This window comes from Crinia signifera, chromosome 19, assembly GCF_055691185.1.
Source record: "Crinia signifera chromosome 19, ASM5569118v1, whole genome shotgun sequence".
NCBI classification, from domain to species: domain Eukaryota; kingdom Metazoa; phylum Chordata; class Amphibia; order Anura; family Myobatrachidae; genus Crinia; species Crinia signifera.
Window position 1 is genome coordinate 133,745,163 of NC_139226.1, and position 20,899 is coordinate 133,766,061.

At 45.3% G+C, this 20,899-nt stretch overlaps 1 protein-coding gene across 3 annotated transcripts in view; it reads left to right on the top strand.

The window, feature by feature from the left end:
• MIB2 (MIB E3 ubiquitin protein ligase 2) overlaps nt 1-20,899 on the top strand; it is a 111,226-nt gene that overhangs the window by 50,528 nt on the left and 39,799 nt on the right. For all 3 annotated transcript variants that reach the window (XM_083163399.1, XM_083163398.1, XM_083163400.1), the window contains exons 3-7: nt 7,446-7,617; nt 15,001-15,107; nt 17,063-17,257; nt 18,701-18,843; nt 20,345-20,452. In XM_083163399.1, the coding sequence (XP_083019525.1) occupies nt 7,446-7,617; nt 15,001-15,107; nt 17,063-17,257; nt 18,701-18,843; nt 20,345-20,452 (725 nt within the window). The remainder of the gene's footprint in view (nt 1-7,445; nt 7,618-15,000; nt 15,108-17,062; nt 17,258-18,700; nt 18,844-20,344; nt 20,453-20,899) is intronic.

The following is a 20,899-nucleotide window of genomic DNA, read 5'->3' on the forward strand; positions in this document are numbered from 1 at the left end:
CAGCGTCCCCAGACCCCCTGCTCCCACCTCTATAGCCCCCCCCCCCTGCTCCCCGGGTTTTTTACATGTGATAAATCGAGACGATTTATCACATGTAAAAAATGGCACATCAAGTGCCAATCTAATCAAGCTCCCCCGGGGAGCAGCCGGGGAAGCTCAGGGGGAAGTCGGGGGTGACTTGTCCTAAGGACAAGTCGCCCTAGTGTATGGGGGCCTTAAGAGTGTGATTTGACGCAAGACCAGTACTAACATGATGTCAACTGGAGCATCACCTTAAAATGCCAACACAAAATATATATATATATAATCTCAAAAATCAGATATTATAGAGACGGAACCACTGTAGTGATACGGTATCACTGAGTGATAAAGTGGAGAGAGATAAAGTACTAACCAATAGTTGTTTGAAAAATGCCAAAAACTGATTGGTTGGTATTTTATCTCTCTCCATTCTCTCCACCCTCTTGAAGGCTTCCTATATCTGCTTCTTTGTCATTTTTTTTTCTTCTCACCAACTAATAAACACAAAAACAATTGTTGCAGAAATTTGCAAGGTAAAAAGTATGTGCGTGCCCACAAAAACTTGTTCTTTCTTTGTCTTCTTTGACCTATTAATTACAGGTAAAAAAGAAAGACTGGCCAAAATAAGTTGGACAGAAACCACTAAAAAGTTTTTAAAACCTGCCATACTGCACTAACCCTTTTGTCCCCCCTAGGGTCTTCTTACTCATGGCCCAAACTAGAGGCGTAACTAGAGGTTCTGGCACACAGGACAAGATGATTGCCCATTAGAGAAAGATTAATATTGTCTTTTACAGGAGGACTACAGGTCCCAGCCAGCCTCTCTCATGGTGTACTTACAATCACAAAAAACAGTGGTGGGGTACCTATAGTACCCCTGTAAAAGAAATATAAAAATAAAGACACAAAAACTGATGTTTTAATATTTTATTATACAGCATCTTCAGCTTCACCTTTCCCTCTACGCCATTGGACTGCCTCCCGCCACTTCACAGTGACTAATAGCTGGTTCAGAGGAGTGAAGCAATGCCGTGGCTATTTTGTAAAAATCCAAGATGGCAGCAGTGAGCCTAATATGAGCCAGTGGCAGGTGCCATTCATACTGCAGAGGGACACTTAGACCCTCTGCTTACAGACAGAAACAGATCAATACAACAACAGATCTTAAGGTGCCCATACACAATGCCATGATCGCACCCGTTATAGGCTGCATCGCAACGCATGCGTTTTGCATGCAATGCAATGTGAGGGCAGTACATAAAGTATGTGCAGGGCCGGCGCCACCACTAGGCAGCTTTAGGCATTTGCCTAGGGCACCGGCCACTGGAGGGCGGCAGTTCGGAGCAGCCAGGTCCCCCCCGATGGAGGTGAGCGAAGGAGAGCAGAGGTGAACTCCCCCCCATATGCAGCAGGGGGGTCCGTGCTATCTGAGGGGTCCCTGTGGCGCCATCCGACGTGGGGGCTATATGCAGCAGGGGGATCCGTGCTATCTGAGGGGTCCCTGTGGCGCCATCCGGCGTGGGGGCTATATGCAGGAGGGGGGTCTGCGCGGTCTGAGGGGTACCTGTGGCGCCCTCACCGCAACTTACAGAGCCCTGTCGGGTGCCGCCGTCCTGCCAGGAGAGAGGGAGACGCCCGCTGTACCACCCAGCCGGAGTAAAGTGCTGCCCACTGCCTTCCATCATCATCTGCCGGGCGGCGGCGGCGCGGGAATCGCTTCTGGGTTTGAATACACTGGCCGCATGCTGATTGGCTGAGATTCAGCCAATCAGCGTGCGGCCAGTGTTTTCAAAATCAGAAGCGATTCCCGCGCCGCCGTCAGGCGGATGATGATGGACAACAGCACTGTACTCCGGCTGGGCGGTACAGCGGGCAGCTCCCTCTCTCCTGGCCGGCCGGCGGCACCCGACGGGGCTCTGTAAGTTGCTGTGGGCACCGCAGGTACCCCTCAGATGGCGTGGACCCCCGCCCCGTGTAGCCGGTGGGCACCGGGGCGCCCCCATCACACCTCGCCTAGGGCGCTCCGGTGCCTTGCACTGAGTATGTGCAGTACATACTTTTTGTACTGTGCGATGAGATGCCCGCGGGAGCGCTCATCGCATCGCACGGAACAAATGCACCGTGTATGGGCACCATTATGCTTGAAGGCATTGGCCCACAAAAATTGTTACTATATTTTAAAAAAAACATATAGTATATAGCAATGCACAGGAAACCCTTGCAACTACAGAACCCCTGTTGTGCTGCAGGCCAGTAACACCAGTCTACGGTACTTCTGAAATCTGGTCATACTGTACTAGTGCGTACTTTGTGCAGTTTGTACAATGGGCCTCAGTGACCATATGCAGTCCATGTCACATATAGCTCTTTGCATCATTTATGGGAAGAGATAGAATAGTCTGAGGTGAAAAACAGAGATCTAGGGCAGTAGCGCACGCAGGGGGGGTTTCTGAGTACCCAGGAACCCCCCAGGTCCCCTCTTTACATGGGTATAAGAATTGTAAAAATCGGCCCTTGGGAGCTGGAGATATCTGACTTCAAAGCAGTGGTCCCCATCCAAGCCTGTTAATTGTTATTCCCAGTCAGATATTTCAGGTTCTGTCTGACTTAGAATTTTTCTGAGGGTATATTCCAAAAGCTGGGACTCTCCCCCTTTGACGGACACTAGAAGCTTGTCCCTACTGTTCCCAGAACCAGAGATATCAGCCTTCAAGCAGCTGGTTACTGCTCCAGCTCCACACACCTGGTATATAGTTTTATATACTCGTTGGCAGATTGCTCTGCCTCCTGAACTCTGATCCCCTAGTCCCCAATACCATTTAGTAGGGAGGATTCTCTAGTTTTGAATTCCATTAAAATCTAATAAATCTATTTCCGGGAACTGGAGATATCTGCAGTCAAGCAAGCTGTCCTCGCACCAGAAAATTATGTATAATAAGCCCACTCCACTATACACCCCTCCTCTGCGTATTAAACATCCTCTACCACCCTGGAAGTTATGTATCAGGGCCCCTTCATTCAGCCCAATGCCCCCTTCTCCCACCTCATCTCCCACCATCTGTGCAATAAAGGGGAAATTAGTGGAAATTACTGATCCAGGCCCTACATGCTGAGCGGTTGATATAATACCCCCTACCACCCGCGGGACATCAAAGCTTCCCCCACCCCTACCGCTGGAGGATCGGTAGGGGCCCCAATACATTGCTATGCCCAGGGGTCTACACTGCTGTTGACGCCCCTGTATGTATGTATATGTATGTATGTATGTGTATATATATATATATATATTTTTTTTTAATTATTATTATTTATATACATTTGGTCTATCTATAATACTTTAACTGACCCGGCATATACTGGGTCACCTAAGTGTCCATCTCCGTGCTTTTCTCCGCCCCTCTGGAAACCCCCTTCTGAAAATCCTGCGTTTGCCACTGTAGGGGGATATTTTTATACCAACACTGACAATATACTGCAATAAAAGGAAACACACTGTCATGGGTTTGCAGCATCATTGCTGTGAAGTATAATAAATAAAATCTAAAAGCACTGGTGAAGTCTAAACTATCGCTATCTACAGAGAAAATCTATACTCTAGCCAGCAATTGTACCCATCCTGTCTGGCCAGCTGCCTCCCACCAATGCACAACCATTGCTTGTCATTGCACTGCAGTAGCTCCAAGCCACGGGCGCCCCTGGAAATAGTCTTCTGCTCACTGATTCAGCCGCCTAGCCCTGAATGACCTTCTAACTTTGGGTGTTAGGGACGGAATCAAAGTAAGTGTGTGGATGCGGGGAAGAAAGAGCCTTGGATGCAGTTGCACAGCGCTGTAGTGGTGAGTTAGGAACTGGAAAAAGCAGAACGCCTAAGGAACTTTGGGGTTTATTCTGCTTGACGGACGGGTCTCTCCGTGCGAAAAAACCTGTCCGCAAGAGCACGGTCATTGTGGGCGGCATGGGGCGTTTTTATGGGAGCGGCCGGAATAATGTGGAAAACTGGGCGTACACATGGGCGTACACGGGGGTGTGCACCAAAAATGTACGGTGCTACAACCGCTCGATCGGCGAACGCACCGTGCATTTTGGGCCAAAAACAGGCAGACGCCAAAGATAGCTCCAGACCACCCCTACAGATACCGCATGAGAGCGGACGCCTGGGTCTGGTAATTAACGCTGATTACTACACCTGAATGTAATAAGCAATGCTGCAGGCTATTAAGTGAAAACCATGATTTCACTACCTGCAAGCCACACACAGCCCTCAAACACATTGGAAGCTTATCTTTCTACACTTCTCTACATGTAAAGGTTGGTTTAATTTTAGGTAATATTCATTCTAAGACCTGCTTATATATGGCAAGGTAGTTATTTTATAACCATCTACACCCATTCAGAAAGTGTTTTTTTATACTTTAAAAAGCAGGACACTCAATTCACAGAAGTCGACATGTGTCAACTTTTTCGAGACCCGTCCGTGCACTGTGGCGTATGCTCAGATATACGAAAGATGTCGGTGTGAAAACGGACGAGACCCGTCCGTATACGGTGGCGTACGCTCTGTTTTACGCCAGTTAACGGTGTCTAAGAGGAGACCCGTCCGTATACGGTGGTGTACACTCAAGTGTACGCCACTCCCCATTGTCGGTGTTTGTGACCGTCCGTATGTGGCTGTTCTGTGGGCGAACTTTTGCTCACCGTCCGCGTACGGGAAACGTACGGTGAAACGGACCGTACGTCCGTTTCACCGACCTAACCAGAATAAGGCCCTTTGTCCATGGTTGGCTGGCAGATGGCAGTGGGTGCTGCCTGGCAAGGGGGGCAGGGGTGCACAGTATGGGGGTAGGGAGGGTGGGCTATTGGTAACTGTGCCTATAGAGGGAAGGATGGGAGCAAGAAATAGTTTCCAAAGAGAGAGAGGGAAGAAGGGAGGGGAGCTGGGAACTGTGCCCAGGGAGATAGAGGGGGAGCTGATAACTGCGCCCAAGGAGAGAGGGTACTGTGACCTGGGCGAGAGTGGAGCTGGGATCTGTGCCCAGGGAGATAGAGGGGGAGCTGTTAACTGTGCCCTGGGAGAGAGGGTACTGTTCCCAGGGCGAGAGGGTAGCTGGGACCTGTGCCCAGGGAGATAGAGGGGGAGCTGATAACTGTGCCCAAGGAGAGAGGGTACTGTTCCCAGGGCGAGAGGGTAGCTGGGACCTGTGCCCAGGGAGATAGAGGGGGAGTGGATAACTGTGCCCAAGGAGAGAGGGTACTGTGGCCAGGGTGAGAGGGGAGCTGGGACCTGTGCCCAGGGAGATAGAGGGGGAGCTAATAACTGTGCCCAAGGAGAGAGGGTACTGTGCCCTGGGTGAGAGTGGAGCTGGGACCTGTGCCCAGGGAGAAAGAGGGGCAGCTGATAACTGTGCCCAAGGAGAGAGGGTACTGTGGCCAGGGCACGAGGGGAGCTGGGACCTGTGCCCAGGGAGATAGAGGGGGAGCTGACGTTGGTGTAATGACTGTCAAAATCCCGGCTTGTCGGACCCCAATACCACACTCTACCATATTATCCCTTGAAATGGGCACTCGTGAATTCCACATGTTCTGTGGCTGTTTAAAAGCAGGTGACATGCAGACCTAAAGTCGGCCAGCCACAGAACCTGTGTAATTCATGAGTGCCTCAACTTACAGGTATAGGGGCCCATTTATCATTCCATGTTTTTGTGTCCTCTTTGCAGAGAACACTAGTTTTCAGGGTAATCCGCAAAAAATCGGTAACTGCTGAAAGTATTAAGGAGGGATCGCAGCAGGAGGGATCGCAGCAGGTATCTCTGAAAATGGCGGTAGCCCATTGTAGCCTGTGGGCTACACCTCGGAACCCTCCCAGGAAGTGGCCCATGTGTGGTCATTGCTGACCATGGGTTCACAGCTCCCCAAGCAGGTGTCAGATTTCACAGCAGGAACAGGGCCCCTGTCTCTGCAGGTGCACGGTAAAACATTTCATGGGCCGTAAGATAATTCAATATGCAATCCATGATAAATGGGCCCCAAAGTTTGGATAGCCTAATTATAGAGCCCCTTTTGCAGTAGACAGTCATCTCAGATCTGTGCAATGTACACATTGATTGCTATAAAAGGGCCTCCAAAAACTTCTCAGATCCTCCTGCTGTTACAGCACATAGATGGCCAATCTACGTGAATGATGCAGCATGGTACAGGGTTCTATCCTTGTTGAGCACTGTCTGCTTCCTTCCAATGGCAGGGGAGGTACTGTATGTTTCCCACAGGAACGGAGTGGGCCAGTCCTGTGCCCAGATGTGGATTTAGCCCTCATGGGGTCCTAGGCAAGATAGCAGTTTAGGACCCACCTCCCTCAAGCAATCCGTGGCACTATATTTTTGCTGCTGATGGCAACTTGCACGGATAGAGTACCTTGGCACTTACAGTCTACCGCTAAATGCTCAACATCAAAATTGAATCAGGTTCTTGGTCTTTTGGAAGAAGGTTTAATACGAGGGTGGATCAATAAGTATCCGTGTTAAGAATGAAAATGAAATTTTTTCACAAAAAGATTATTCATTTTTCAACATGATCTCCTTTCTCTGCAATACACGTTTCGCAACATCCCTGCCATTCTTTAAATCCTCTAAAATAAACTATTTGTCAAACTCACGTAGGCTTCTGTCTTGACGATGACCTCCTAGATTGAGCTGAATTTTTTTACAGCAAGCCACGTTTTCAGGTTAAGGAACAGAAAGAAGTCGCAGGGAGCCAAGTCGGGCGAGTACGGTGGATGCGGCGACAATTCATAGCGCAGTTCATGCAATTTTGCCGCAACAATTCCGGATGAGGGACCTGGTGCATTGTCGTGGTGGAAATCAAAACTAACCTATGAATCAATCTGAAATTTGGTATGGCGTTGTTTGTAAGATGGTTGTACACGGTTCTAATACCAACTTTTCTCAACAACGCCATCTGTCTTCAAACACCGATACTTATTGATCCACCCTCGTACATTCGTCACATTTAAAGTAAACTGACTGCCCAAATACAGTTGATGAAACCATTTTGTGTGTCCAAATAATTTGATTTGACCTTTGGGTGAGTGGGCGGGTCTATGTGATGTCATAACTTCATGCGGTAATCTGCCAATGTTCCTCTGGGAACTATTTGGACGGCCAGGATATCTCTATGGGACCTGTTGGGCCCTAAGCAGGTGCCTAGGTTGCCTTGTGGAAGATCCACCTCTGCCTGTGGTCCCCTTGCCTACCTGTTTTCTTTTGTAAGATGTGACAAGTCATGCTATATGTACAGATAGTGGCTGCTTATCCGAAATAGAGAGACAACTAGGTAGTCTGTAGTTTGGCAAAAACTAAAATCAGTATATCTCTACTTTGTCTTGAATGCGTTGCCATGGCCTGTTTACCGAAGGTTATCCTTTTTCTCAGGTGTCCGTCATCCGAACATCATCTGCGACTGTTGCAAGAAGCACGGAATTCGTGGCATGCGCTGGAAGTGCAAAGTGTGCTTCGATTACGACCTGTGCACTCAATGTTATATGAACAACAAGCACGACTTGACACATGCATTTGAGCGATACGAGACTGCCCACTCTCGGCCGTAAGTACTGAAACATTTATAAGTAGAGCACGTATGACACAAATCTCTTTCTGTAGTCTACCATTACTTTGCTTTTCCAGTGCATAGTATGAATATGTTAAATGTATAGATTTGTCTTATTCTTATTATACTCTTAAGCCGTTTTATACTATCACCTTTGATGATTTTCCTTTATTATTTCATGTAGCCACGTCATCATCGTTATTATTATTATTTGTAACCGTTAAATGCAGACTGGCATGTTCTCACTGCAGCTCTAACCGTTTAAAAAGGCTAAAAAAATTGGCAAAATACCGGTTAAGAGCTGCAGTGTGAAAGGGGTAGAAGCTCCACTTGGGCAGGGACTGATTTGAATGTTCAAAGCTTTGCCAGAATATGTGTGTGCTTTATAAATAACTGGTAATAACAATAAGGTAACCCAAGACTTGTGGACTCTGAGCAACGGGTACTTGTACTAGTTTGTAAATGTAAATCGGTTTGTACAAACGTACTGTTATAAGGCGTGTCTGATACTGATAAAATACAACAGATTTGTGCAGTAGCAATAACACACTTCACCAGCAGAGGGAGACATCATCTTTAGAAATGAGCTGATACTGCTACAGATTTAAGTGTGTATAGTACAGTAGTGTATCTGTGCATTAGGCTTCATGAAGGAAGACATAACTATAAAACAATACAGAACTTCATTATTTAAAAATGTATATTTTGGGTCAGATTCAGTATGCCATGGTAATTAACCGCAGGCTATATGGTCTGCAGGGGCTGTTCAGTTACAGCCTATGGCAGCCCGCAGTACACTAATCTAAATGCCCACGACTTACCATGTGATTCAGTGTCACTTTCCATTTGATTTGGACTATATGGTGAAAGTGACCCGAAATCGCACATTCGATGCAGATTCTATCCTGATGCGCGGACCTGCGGCATCGGGATCGATAGCAGAAATACATTGTGCAGGCTTCCATCTGCTAGATCTAAAGGAGGGTCATGCTGCTCAATACAGCATGGCCTCTGCACCCCTCCCCCCCCCCTTGTGGCAGACAGAGGCGTAGCGAGGGCGGTGCCTGTTGAGCACAAGCTCCAGGCCCCGGAAGCTATCATGGCATTGGAGCCGTGCCGGCACCGCCATCTCGCCGCTCAAGGGCACTCTCGTCTGTCAACTGAGGGCAGATTTATTAAGCTTGGTGAAGTGATAATGTGGCTGGTACTTTATCACCGGCCAATCAGCTCCTGACTGTGAAGTTACAGGCTTGGTTTGAAAAATAGCAGATAGGAGCTGATTGCCCGGTGATAAAGTACCAGCCACATTATCACAGTCCCCCTTGGCATTGAGCATGAAGCCCCTGGCATCGAGCATGTAGGTAAGTGGCACTATAGTGGCACTATAGTGGCACTATAGAATGCAATGGGCATCATGTGTGGCCTTATGTGTAAGGCATTACAAAGTTTGCTAAAATGTGCAATGGGCGTTACGGTGTGTGTGGTATAATGTTGGGTCATGTCCCCTTTTCACTGCGCAGGAGCCTCACCTACTATAAATTTGGGTGGGGTGCGAAATGTGGCACCTAGCTACACCATATCTCTAGGTTTTGAAGGATTGAATAAAAAAAAACCATATCTCTAGGAACTTTTCCCAAAACCTATGGGTTTAACAAGCATCAGCAGAAGACTTTTTACTTTAATTGAATGGCTTTGGGTGCAGAAGCTTGAGGCTATGACTCTTTTCCATGCGTGACAAATGACCGCAGCTAATTGAATCCAGCCCATACAGGTCTCTTTAATTATATATTTAACTTTTTTGTTGTTCAAATGGAATTAGCAATAGAATAGTTATTGCAGCTGGTAAAAAGATTCATCGTGTTCTTAGCTAATTGGCCGGTTCTGCAATGAATGGCAAAGTCAATTGAGACAATCCCAGAGGTAATTAGCATTTCTTGTCAAAACATCATCTACTGTAAAAACTGCAAGAATGACCGGAAGCGATAAAACCCCCTATCTCTGCTTGGTGTTATACTGTCAAATGTTAATGTCCATACACACTGGGCAACTATGCCCAGCGTGTATGGACAGTGATGAGTGGGTTTCCCCCTGCCCGGCACCGACGGAGGGTGGGGGGGGGGGGGGGGGGGAGGACAGCATTGCATAGCGGAATGCTATGCAAAGCCGTCCTGAAAGCCGCTCATCTGCAGTGTGTATGACCAGCAGATAAGCGGCTTTCCCGGCGATGTTGCGGGAGCGCGCAGCAGCGCTCACCGCTCATCGCCAGGCCATACACACTGGGCGGCTTTCCCCCTGCCCGGCGCAGACGGAGGGGGGAGGACGGCGTTGCATAGCGCAGCGCTATGCAAAGCCACCGTAACAAAAAGTTGGATATGCATTAGTTAGACATTGACAAAAGTTAGACATGCAATAGTTAAACATTGACAAAAGTTAGAAATGCATTAGTTAGACCACTGGTTCCCAACCCTGGTCCTTAAGTACCCTCAACAGTGCACAATTTCCAGGTCACCCAGCAGGTGCACCCATTATTCAGACACATTTTAAAAGATCCACAGGTGGAGCTAATTATGTCACTTGTGATTCTCTGTGGAGACCTGGAAAATGTGCACTGTTGGGAGTACTTGAGAACTAGGGTTTGGAACCACTGTGTTAGACATTGACACAAGTTAGACTTGACAAAAGTTAGACATGCATTAGTTAGACATTGACAAAAGTTACATATACATTAGATAGACATTGATAAAAGTTAGACATGCATTAATTAGATATGAAAAAAGTTAGATATGCATAAGTTAGACAGTGGAAAAAGTTAGACATGCATTATTTAGACATTGACAAAAGTTAGTATGCATTAGTTAGACATTGACAAAACTTAGAAATGCATTAGTTAGACATTGTCAAAACTTAGAAATGCATTAGTTAGACATTGACAAAGTTAGACATGCATTAGTTAGACATTGACAAAAGTTAGATATGCATTAGTTAGACATTGACAAAAGTTAGATATGCATTAGTTAGACATTGACAAGTTAGACATGCATTAGTTAGACCATGGGTCTTCAACCTGTGGCCCTCCAGATGTTGTGGAACTACATGTCCCAGCATGCATTGCCACATTTTTTCCTATAAGAGCATGCCAAAACTGTCAGGGCATGCTGGGACATGTAGTTCCATAACATCTGGAGGGCCATAGGTTGAAGACCTGTGAGTTAGACAATGACAAAAGTTAGACATGCATTAGTTAGACATTGACAAAAGTTACATATACATTAGTTAGACATTGATAAAAGTTAGACATGCATTAATTAGATATTAAAAAAGTTAGATATGCATAAGTTAGACAGTGGAAAAAGTTAGACATGCATTATTTAGACATTGACAAAAGTTAGTATGCATTAGTTAGACATTGACAAAACTTAGAGATGCATTAGTTAGACATTGTCAAAACTTAGAAATGCATTAGTTATACATTGACAAAAGTTAGACATGCATTAGTTAGACATTGACAAAAGTTAGATATGCATTAGTTAGACATTGACAAAAGTTAGATATGCATTAGTTAGACATTGACAAGTTAGACATGCATTAGTTAGACAATGACAAAAGTTAGACATGCATTAGTTAGACATTAACAAAAGTTAGACATGCATTAGTTAGACATTAACAAAAGTTAGACATGCATTACTTAGACATGCATTAGTTAGACATTGACAAAAGTTAGACATGCATTAGTTAGACATTGACAAAAGTAAGACATGCATTAGTTAGACATTAACAAAAGTTAGACATGCATTAGTTAGACATTAACAAAAGTTATATATGCATTAGGTAGACATTTACAAAAGTTAGATATGCATTAGTTAGACATTGACAAAAGTTAGATATGCGTTTATTAGATTTCGACAAAAGTTAGACATGCATTAGTTAGACATTAACAAAAGTTAGACATGCATTAGTTAGACATTAACAAAAGTTAGACATGCATTACTTAGACATGCATTAGTTAGACATTGACAAAAGTTAGACATGCATTTGTTAGACATTGACAAAATTAAGACATGCATTAGTTAGACATTAACAAAAGTTAGACATGCATTAGTTAGACATTAACAAATGTTATATATGCATTAGGTAGACATTGACAAAAGTTAGATATGCATTAGTTAGACATTGACAAGTTAGACATGCATTAGTTAGACAATGACAAAAGTTAGACATGCATTAGTTAGACATTAACAAAAGTTAGACATGCATTAGTTAGACATTAACAAAAGTTAGACATGCATTAGTTAGACATTGACAAAAGTTAGACATGCATTAGTTAGACATTGACAAAAGTAAGACATGCATTAGTTAGACATTAACAAACGTTAGACATGCATTAGTTAGACATTAACAAAAGTTATATATGCATTAGGTAGATATTAACAAAAGTTAGATATGCATTAGTTAGACATTGAAAAAAGTTAGACATGCATGGATGAGTACTGGATTACATGGGCCTCTATACAAACACCACAATAGTGTTCTTGTATGGCAGGATTCAGGCAGACATATTTCTTAAACATCCATACCTAAAGATTCTAAATAAGACATACCTTTCATGTGTCCTTTAGTGTTTGCAGATGAGGAGAGTCAAAGCAAAATTGCTAGGTAGTTCATCTGGAAATTGTAATCACTTTGTCAGGTACACCTGCCAGCAGTTCTGGCATCTATGACATGCATGTAACAAGAAGGCTGGCATTGAGTACACTATGTTACTGTTTCCATTGAACCCTGATTACATCATGTGCTCAGTTGCCACTGAAGCAGGTTTTGCATTACATACACTTCTATACTTAACTTCTGAGCTGTGAGCAGTTCCTGTGGATTTGATCTTAGCAGTTTGGATAAAACAAAAAGGTACTTGTGTAGTTTCACGGCACCAGCATGGCGCCGTGCTACTTCCGGGTGCCACCGAGCCCGCAGCGTGGGCGAGCGAAACGAGCCCCGCAAGGGGACTCAGACGCACGGCGGCATGCTGGCGCCGTGAAACTACACAAGTACCAACAAAAATATAACAATTCTTACAAGAAGTTGGTAACTTGTCTGTTATACTTTTGGAATTTGCTGTTCAACACTCCTTCTTGAGTAAAAGGGTCAACTCGGGTTGAAATTCACGGGTCTTTGATGCTGTTTTTTTTTTACCATGGACGAAGCCCTGTGAATTTTGACCCAGGTTGACACTTTCACATAGATGAAATACCCGTGTTGATCAGCAAATTACCAAGCAGAAATGACTTACCAAGTTATTTGGTTTTCTGTGCGAAAAAAGGGGGGGGGTCAGACTGGGACCAGCAAAATGATGGAGCATCCAAATGTGCCTAGTAAAAGCCGAGATTTACAAACAAATATAAATGTAATAACTGTCTTGTTCTGTGTGATCTTGTATCCATTATGTTAAAATGAATACTAGTAAAAAAATAAGTAGTGTAGGTATATTGCGAGATTGCATACGAAATTTAGGTATGAGAATCAAACATTGTTTTATTTGTGTTTATGTGACTATATTAAATGTATAACAAACTTACCTATATTTCATGTTTTGAGAGTAAAGGTGCCCATACACTAGTAAGATTTATCTTCAGATCTGGCTGGTTGGAACAAAAACATGGTTATGGATGAGTGACAGTTTGTCAGTTTTCCAGCATTTCCAAGCAAATGGTCAACTGTCATTTGCTCTCATCCATAACCATGTTTTTGTTCCAACCAGACAGATCTGCAGATAAATCTGCGTGTGTATGGCCACCTTTATACATTTCACTGCAGACACACAATAATACTATGTTGGTCATGAGCTAGACATTTCTGTGGTGGATCAAGTAATGCAGAGAAACAAAATCTAAATAAAATCAGGGGTCAGTTATATATAGTGGAAGTGGGGGCAGTGGGGTATGTGTGCAGAGGGAATGGACTCTGTATGCAATGACAATTGGCCTCTCCCTGATGACCAATGGTACATTTTAAAGCTGTTTCTGGTGGTCAAGGGTACACAAGTCCAATGCCTGGTGGCGAGGGCTATATTGCAGAGCTTGGTTCCTGGATAGGTATACCATATATATCCCAATCCTTTGTGGCCAAGTTGTACGTTTAAGAATAAATAAATATATCCTGTGCTTCAAACCGGTGCAGCTCAGTTCTCAATCTTAATAACACGCCCTTTAAACAATACAAGAACAAGCAAAAATAGAACAAGTTCTCCCAGTGGGGATAAATATATCAACGTTTTACTAAATGTACAATAACCAGTGTTTTCCGTCTGGTGATGGTAAAATGATAGATGATCTGGAAGTGGTCTTGTCTTCTATATAAGGTCCAGTGTGAAAGCTTTATTGTCAATTTACCGGTTACAGAATACCGGTGTTTTGAAACGTGTTAAAAGCAGGATCCTACACGTTTCTGAGCCGTTTTCCCTGCAGTCTGAACAGCTCAGAAACGGTATTTGCTACAAATGATAACCACACAAGGTGATAGGTTATCCCCCTGCATGATCCCCGCCCACAAGCAGCAAATAAACATTTAAAATGACATTGTATGGCTTTCTATGGGTGAAACGGGTTGAATCTGAAAGGTACAAAAATGGTATTGAAGCTGCAATATACCTTTACAACATGCAATATGAAAGGGGTTTAACTGGCTTTTGACCCATTTTAAGACACGTTTACAAAAACGGGTTGAAAGCAGGTTTGCAATGTGAAACTAGCTTCAGGTACTCTTAAGGTACTCTTATTGGGTCCCAACCAGGCCAATGTAACAGCATATAACTTGTCAGTGCACTCTCTGTTAGCAATACACCTCCATAAGAAGAGAATAGTTTATTATAACGTAAAATGGTGATAATATTTCATACACAACAAAGATTAAAAACAACGCCAAAACAATGGGAGGCAGTATCTTGCCGTACAAAAGGCAGTGTAATAAGCAATTACACTATTCCTGCCACCAGCATATCCCTGTTTTTTATCTCCCATACCCCACCAGCGATCCTGTGATCCTGTACTTGCTTAACTAACAATATAATGATTCGCTTGACCGGTCTACTCTCACCCCAATGCCCTTCATGTTGTGTTTGGCTGTGTTGTTTTGTTAAGTTATGTTATGTCATCTTCTGCAATGGCGTACGATTGTATTGTTAATTATAAAGATGATGATAATAGAAATAGAACATGGAAGTCTTTTGGGGATTTACGTTAAAAAGCTATCCAGATTTAGCATGTATTAAGGTTAATGGGGACCCCAAAGGGATCCTGTAACTGTGCTGCCCAGTCTGAGCCAGTTCTTAATGGAAACAGCCTCATTTGCCTTATTTTTATAACGGTAACGTTAATCTTTCTTTTGCAGAATCATGCTGACACCGCGCCATGGTTTGCCCCGTATAGTGCTCAAAGGGATCTTCCAAGGAGCCAAGGTTGTGCGTGGGCCCGACTGGGAATGGGGAAATCAGGATGGTAAGTACCTAGACTAGTTTCGGGGTATCTGAATTCCAGGCACTGCCAAAGGGCAGAACTTTTTTGACTCTTGCACCAATGGAACAAGGTGCCAGTTCTGCAATATGCGAGTGCTGGATGGAGTTTGGATGGTGAAAAGTCTGCTCAGGGGCGGGTTGGCAATGAAATCTGGCCCGGGAAACAATCTTGAAGCAGCCCGGAGGGGGGGCTGGTGCACTACTGCCCAGGGGGGTGCATGTGTGTGTGTGGTGTGCTACTGCTGCCGGGGGGGGATTTTGGGGGTGTGCGCACGCTATACTGCCCGGGGGGAGGGGGGACGGCGGAGTGCACTACTGCCCGACGGGCTGTGCGTGCGCTATACTGACCGGGGCGTGCGCTACTGCCTGGGGGGGGTGCGTGCGCTACTGCCCAGGGGGGAGGGCGCACGCTACTGTCCGGGGGGGGGGGTTCTTACCAGGCCCCAGTCACCCGCCGCACAGCCAGGCTGAAGTCCGCTCACGGGTGACGTCACCCTACAGTGACCAGCGGCCACAGCCTGGTCAGAAAGAAGGGCAGCATAACCCAAAACAAATATGGTCGCCGCATAGTAGTATGACCAATGCCAGCACGGTCCCTGATAGCACCGGCCCGGTTAGCATGGTCGGCGGCCCAGCCAGGTAGAAATCTGGACCGGCCCACTGGGAAATGACCCGGTTTCCCGGCGGGCCAATCCGCCCCTGAGTTTGCTGGACTGGAAGGCAAACTGTATATCAGATATGTAAATATACAGTTAAGGCAATATATATTTGGACACTGACAATTTGTCATTTTATCTGTTTACAAAAATATTTTTAAGCTTCTGTTATATAATGAATATGGTTTTAAAGTGCAGACTATCCACTTTAATTTGAGTGTATTTACATCCAAATTGGAGGAAGGGTTTAGCTGTTTAATATAGCTTCTCACTACACCGCCGCTACAGCTGCCACACCATAGCGGAGCCTGAGACCTGGTGATGTCACCGGGTCTCCGTCTTCGCTACAGTGTAGCGGCTTTCAGAAGCTAGTGAGCTTGGTGTAAAAGGGGTGAACTTGGTATAAAAGGGGTGTTCTCAAAACTATACTTCTCTGGGTGTCTGCCTCTTTCTGTACACATTCTTTTTACAGGTGAACTACGAGACCCAGCAGGCATATTAATGCCCCCATGCTGGGTCTTGTAGTTCTCCTGTAAAAAATTATTGTTTGTTTTTTAAAAATTTTACACACATCAGCCTGGCGTCCACTGCCCTGGGATGTCGGGGACAGCCTTGGGCTTAGCTCCATAGATGTGGGCTCCCATGGAGCCCTGGCAGAATCCCAGTCGCCATTTTGTTTACCCGCTCAGTGCTCCAGTCTGGCCTGCTCGTACTGTAGGTCATTCATACTGTGGCGTAATTCTGTGTTTAACCAGTGAAGCGTAATGAGATTCATGTACAGCAGTGTCCTTACACAAGTGGAACCTACACCCTTGCTAGCTCCATAGTTGTGGGCACCCATGAAGCCCTGGCTGGCTTCATGGGTGCCCACGGACGCACGGAAAGCAGTGCCCTTACACAAGTGGAACCTACAGTATGGATCCGCGGTTGTCTTTGCTGCTTTCACGCAGCAGCGACCTGTCACAGCACGCTGTTTGCCGAGGATGGGACGCACGAGTGTCTCACACGTACGCGCGTCCCATTCTCCGCAAAAGTATATACTCACTCACTTATCCCCATATCCCGTTATAAATAGCATAATGAGACGCATGTCTATGCAATAGTATTTTCATCCCTTTTCATCCCTGCTTGTTGCTGCACTGTAATCCACAAAACATTCCTAGTGTGCGCAAGCATACATGGCCAATAAAGTTGATTCTATTCTATAAAAAAAAAAACACAATTCTGCAAAGAGAAAGTGTTGTGTTTTGCAGCAGTGTTGTGATGTTGTTCTTATGCCTAGGTGGGGAATCTAAGGTCGGCCGAGTTGTTGACATTCGTGGCTGGGATGTGGAGACTGGACGTAGCGTGGCAAGTGTGACATGGGCAGATGGAACCACTAATGTTTACAGAGTTGGACACAAGGGGAAAGTAGATCTGAAATGCATTGCCGATGCTCCGGGAGGACATTATTACAGGGATCACTTACCGAAACTTGGTATGAGAAAATGATTGTGTAAAGAAAAATAAGTACATTTACAGATTAAAATGCACATAAATATATAAAGGTAAAATAATAATAGCATAAGACACAGATCAATCAAACAAGAGTCTAACAGAATAATAAGACAATTGGCATAATGAGAACACAGCCCATTGTTACAGGATCTGTTTTTCAATAAGTGGGTTCAAAGATGACAGAGGGAGCATGTAAGACAGTGGTGGCCAACCTGTGGCTCTTGAGCCTCATGCGGCTCTCCCCCTTGTAAAGTGTGGCTCCTGCTCCCACTGCTGCCCGCCACCCACCGTATGTCCCAGTGTCCCTCCTGCTGCCGGTTCCCTGAATCCCTTCTCCCTCTGAGGGGAGGAGAACACGCATCGCGCATCTCTCTTACCCCTTACTGTGCATCCTTGTGACTGGGCCATCCGCCAATCAGAGCTCGTGGGCCAGCAGCCAATCAGGAGCCAGCCAGCGAACTTTGATTGGTGGGCGGCCCAGTCACAGGGAAGTGAGGGGGAAGGAGACGCGCGGTGTGCTGTACTCTCCTCCCATCGGTGACATGACAGGAGGACTGCAGGGGGACGCCAGACTGTCCTCTCCCTGCCTGGCAGCAGCAGCAACAATGGTGAGTGCTGCTGCTGGGAAATTTGCACTGTGGGGGCATAGAAGTTTGTGGCACTGTGGGGGCATAGCAGTTTGTGGCACTGTGGGGGCATAGCAGCTTGTGGCACTGTGGGGGCATAGCAGTTTGTGGCACTGTGGGGGCATAGCAGTTTGTGGCACTGTGGGGGCATACCAGCTTTTTGGCACTGTGGGGGCATACCCGGCACCGTGTGGTGCATACCTGGCACCGTGGGGGGGCATATGTGTATCTGGCACTATTAGGGGCATATGTATAAATGGCACTGCACTATTGGAGGCATATTTGTATCACACCCACCCAAGGGGTCAAAATAGACTACGCCCCTTTTTTTGGCGCATGTGCCTTCGGCGCGCGCATGATGTCGGCTCTTTAGCTTGACTACCGATATTTTTCGGCTCTTTATCTCTAACCGGTTGGCCACCCCTGATGTAAGATATGGGGAAGAGGGTGGTAACACATAACATTAGCCCCAAGGTAAAATATAGTAGAGGGTCCAGGTGCAGGGAAACAAAGGGTGGCAGTTATAATAAGCAGTCCAGGGTTCCCACTTTTGTAATGTTTTCACCGATTTGATCATTTATATAATGACCTATTAAGTTGGCAATAACATGTCCCCGTATCCCATTTATCAGCTGTTCTTATGACCACGCACAAATATACGTCACCTTAGAGTTAGAATGTATGTGTTTCACGTCTGATGCCCATTTTAGTATCAGATATGGGCCAGTACTAAGCATAGTTGCCAATTTAGCCGTCAATGCCAGTGGCGTTTACATTACACTTTACTGTCGTTTTAGGTAAACCAGCCGAAATACAAAGGAAAGAGAGTTCTGAACGGCATCCGTTCCAGCATGGTGACAAAGTGAAATGCTTATTAGACGTTGAAATTTTACGAGAGATGCAAGAGGGGCATGGTGGATGGAACCCCAAAATGTCAGAGGTAATTGGTGCATGTTTGTATTAGTCACCAATTCTGTATATTTGTGTTTAACATCAGTGAGGGGCAGTGAGGTCAGTGGCTGGGGAGGCTGGGTATACTGTAATAGCCAGATTCACATACACACGCATACACACCATAAAGACTTTCAGAAACCAGATAACCTATCTGTTTGTCTTTGGAGTGAGGGAGGAAACGGGAGCACCCAGCGGAAACCCACGCGATAACTGGGAATGTACAGTATGTGCACCACACAGAGGCATTAAGTCAAGGCATTTTAAATGACATATTCATGCAAAACTCTTCACTTGCATTCAGCATTTTGTGCTAATAGAAATGCAAACCTTGAAAGCACATGTATTCGATAGATAATCTGTTTCCCGTCATGTAATCAGGGCCGTCTATTCGTATGGGCTTAATGGGCACTTGCCCAGGGGCCCCAGGTGTATAAGGGCCCTATACTGATAGCTGAGGATCCCCTTTTTCCAGGGATACCAGAATTTTTCAAATCGGCCCTGGGGAAATGGAGATATCCAACTTCAAAGCAGCAGATATCAGCCTTCCAGCAGCCGGTCCCTGCTCCAGCTCCAAACATCTGGTGTAGTTTTATATATTTGTCAATGGATTGCTCTGGCTCCTGATCTCTGATCCCCAAGTTCCCAGCACCTCCTGAAAGTTGGGACTCTAGGTTTTTATACTATTGAAGGCTAAGAAATCTATTTCCAGATAATGGCGATATCTGCAGTCAAACAAGCTGCCCTTCCACCAGAAAATGACGAATATTAAGCCCACTCCATTATCCAACCCTCCCCTGCGTATAAAACACCCCCTACCTCCCTGGAAGTCATTTGCAAGGGACCCTTCATTTAGCTCAGCGCCCCCTTTCGTTCGTGTTCTCCCTCCCACCACCTGTGCAGTAAAGGAGTAATTAGCAGAAGTTACTGCTCCAGGTCCTACATGTTGAGTGGAAGCTAGAGCACCCCCTGCCACCCGTAGGACATCAAAGCTGCTGCTGATAGCACCCCCCACACCTAGGAGGGGAGAATGGGTAAGGGCCCCAGTGCATTGCTTTGCCCAGGGGCCCACACTGCTGTAATGCCTTGCATGTAATGTCTACTCCGCTGCAAGTACTTTCTCTTGGCTGTCTGCATAAATTGTTTATCTCTTCTGGTAGCCAGGAGAAACTGGTCGACCACTGCATTATGGTATCATCATCATCATTTAGTAATGAGGGACCACAGGTTCCTTAGCGATGTCAGCAATACCTACTCTACACAGCAAATGACATGGAAGCTAACAGATTTTATACAAATACATAGGAAAAATAGACTACACTAAGCGGAACATAGAGAAACTTGGTCTGTAATCTAGGTGTGTTTTCGGTTTGTGCATATTTTCACTCATTCAAGAGTGATTACAGTCCACAGGATACATTTTATAACATACAGTATAATACATAGCAGTGGTATAAAACTTGCTGTCAATGAGTTTGTTGGCTGTGAAGTTTATAGGTCAAACAGGAACAGTTCATCGGATCACAGAGCGGGGAGATGTGAGAGTTCAATACAACAGTGAAACGCGTTGGACCTTCCATCCCGGGGCGCTAACAAAGGTACATCGATGATCGTTACATTTACCTAGATTTATTTGCACCGATATTTCTTTAGTTCCACAATTATTATGCAGCATTAAGCTACATAGATAGGGCATAGGTGGTTTCCAGAAATATTAGACACCATTTTAGGTAATAACACAAGCTGTCATTTTTGGAAATTACTTTGCATGTCTGGTGTTGAGAATTAGGTTTGAGCCTGGAATTTTGGTTTTCAACATCGAGTTCGGCAGCCATGCGGGATGTTGACCGAATGCGAAGGTTTTTTAAAGGGGAAATCATTTAGAAAGCATCATGGGTGGCTGCCAAACTCAGAAGTTCTTACATTTGGCCACACAATGTTTTTTCACTCTATGTTCAACCTTTTTTGGCGCAAATTACCCACAAATTCACCATGAGGTGAATTTACTAAAGCTTCTAAAACAGACAAACTGTGATCTTGCCCGT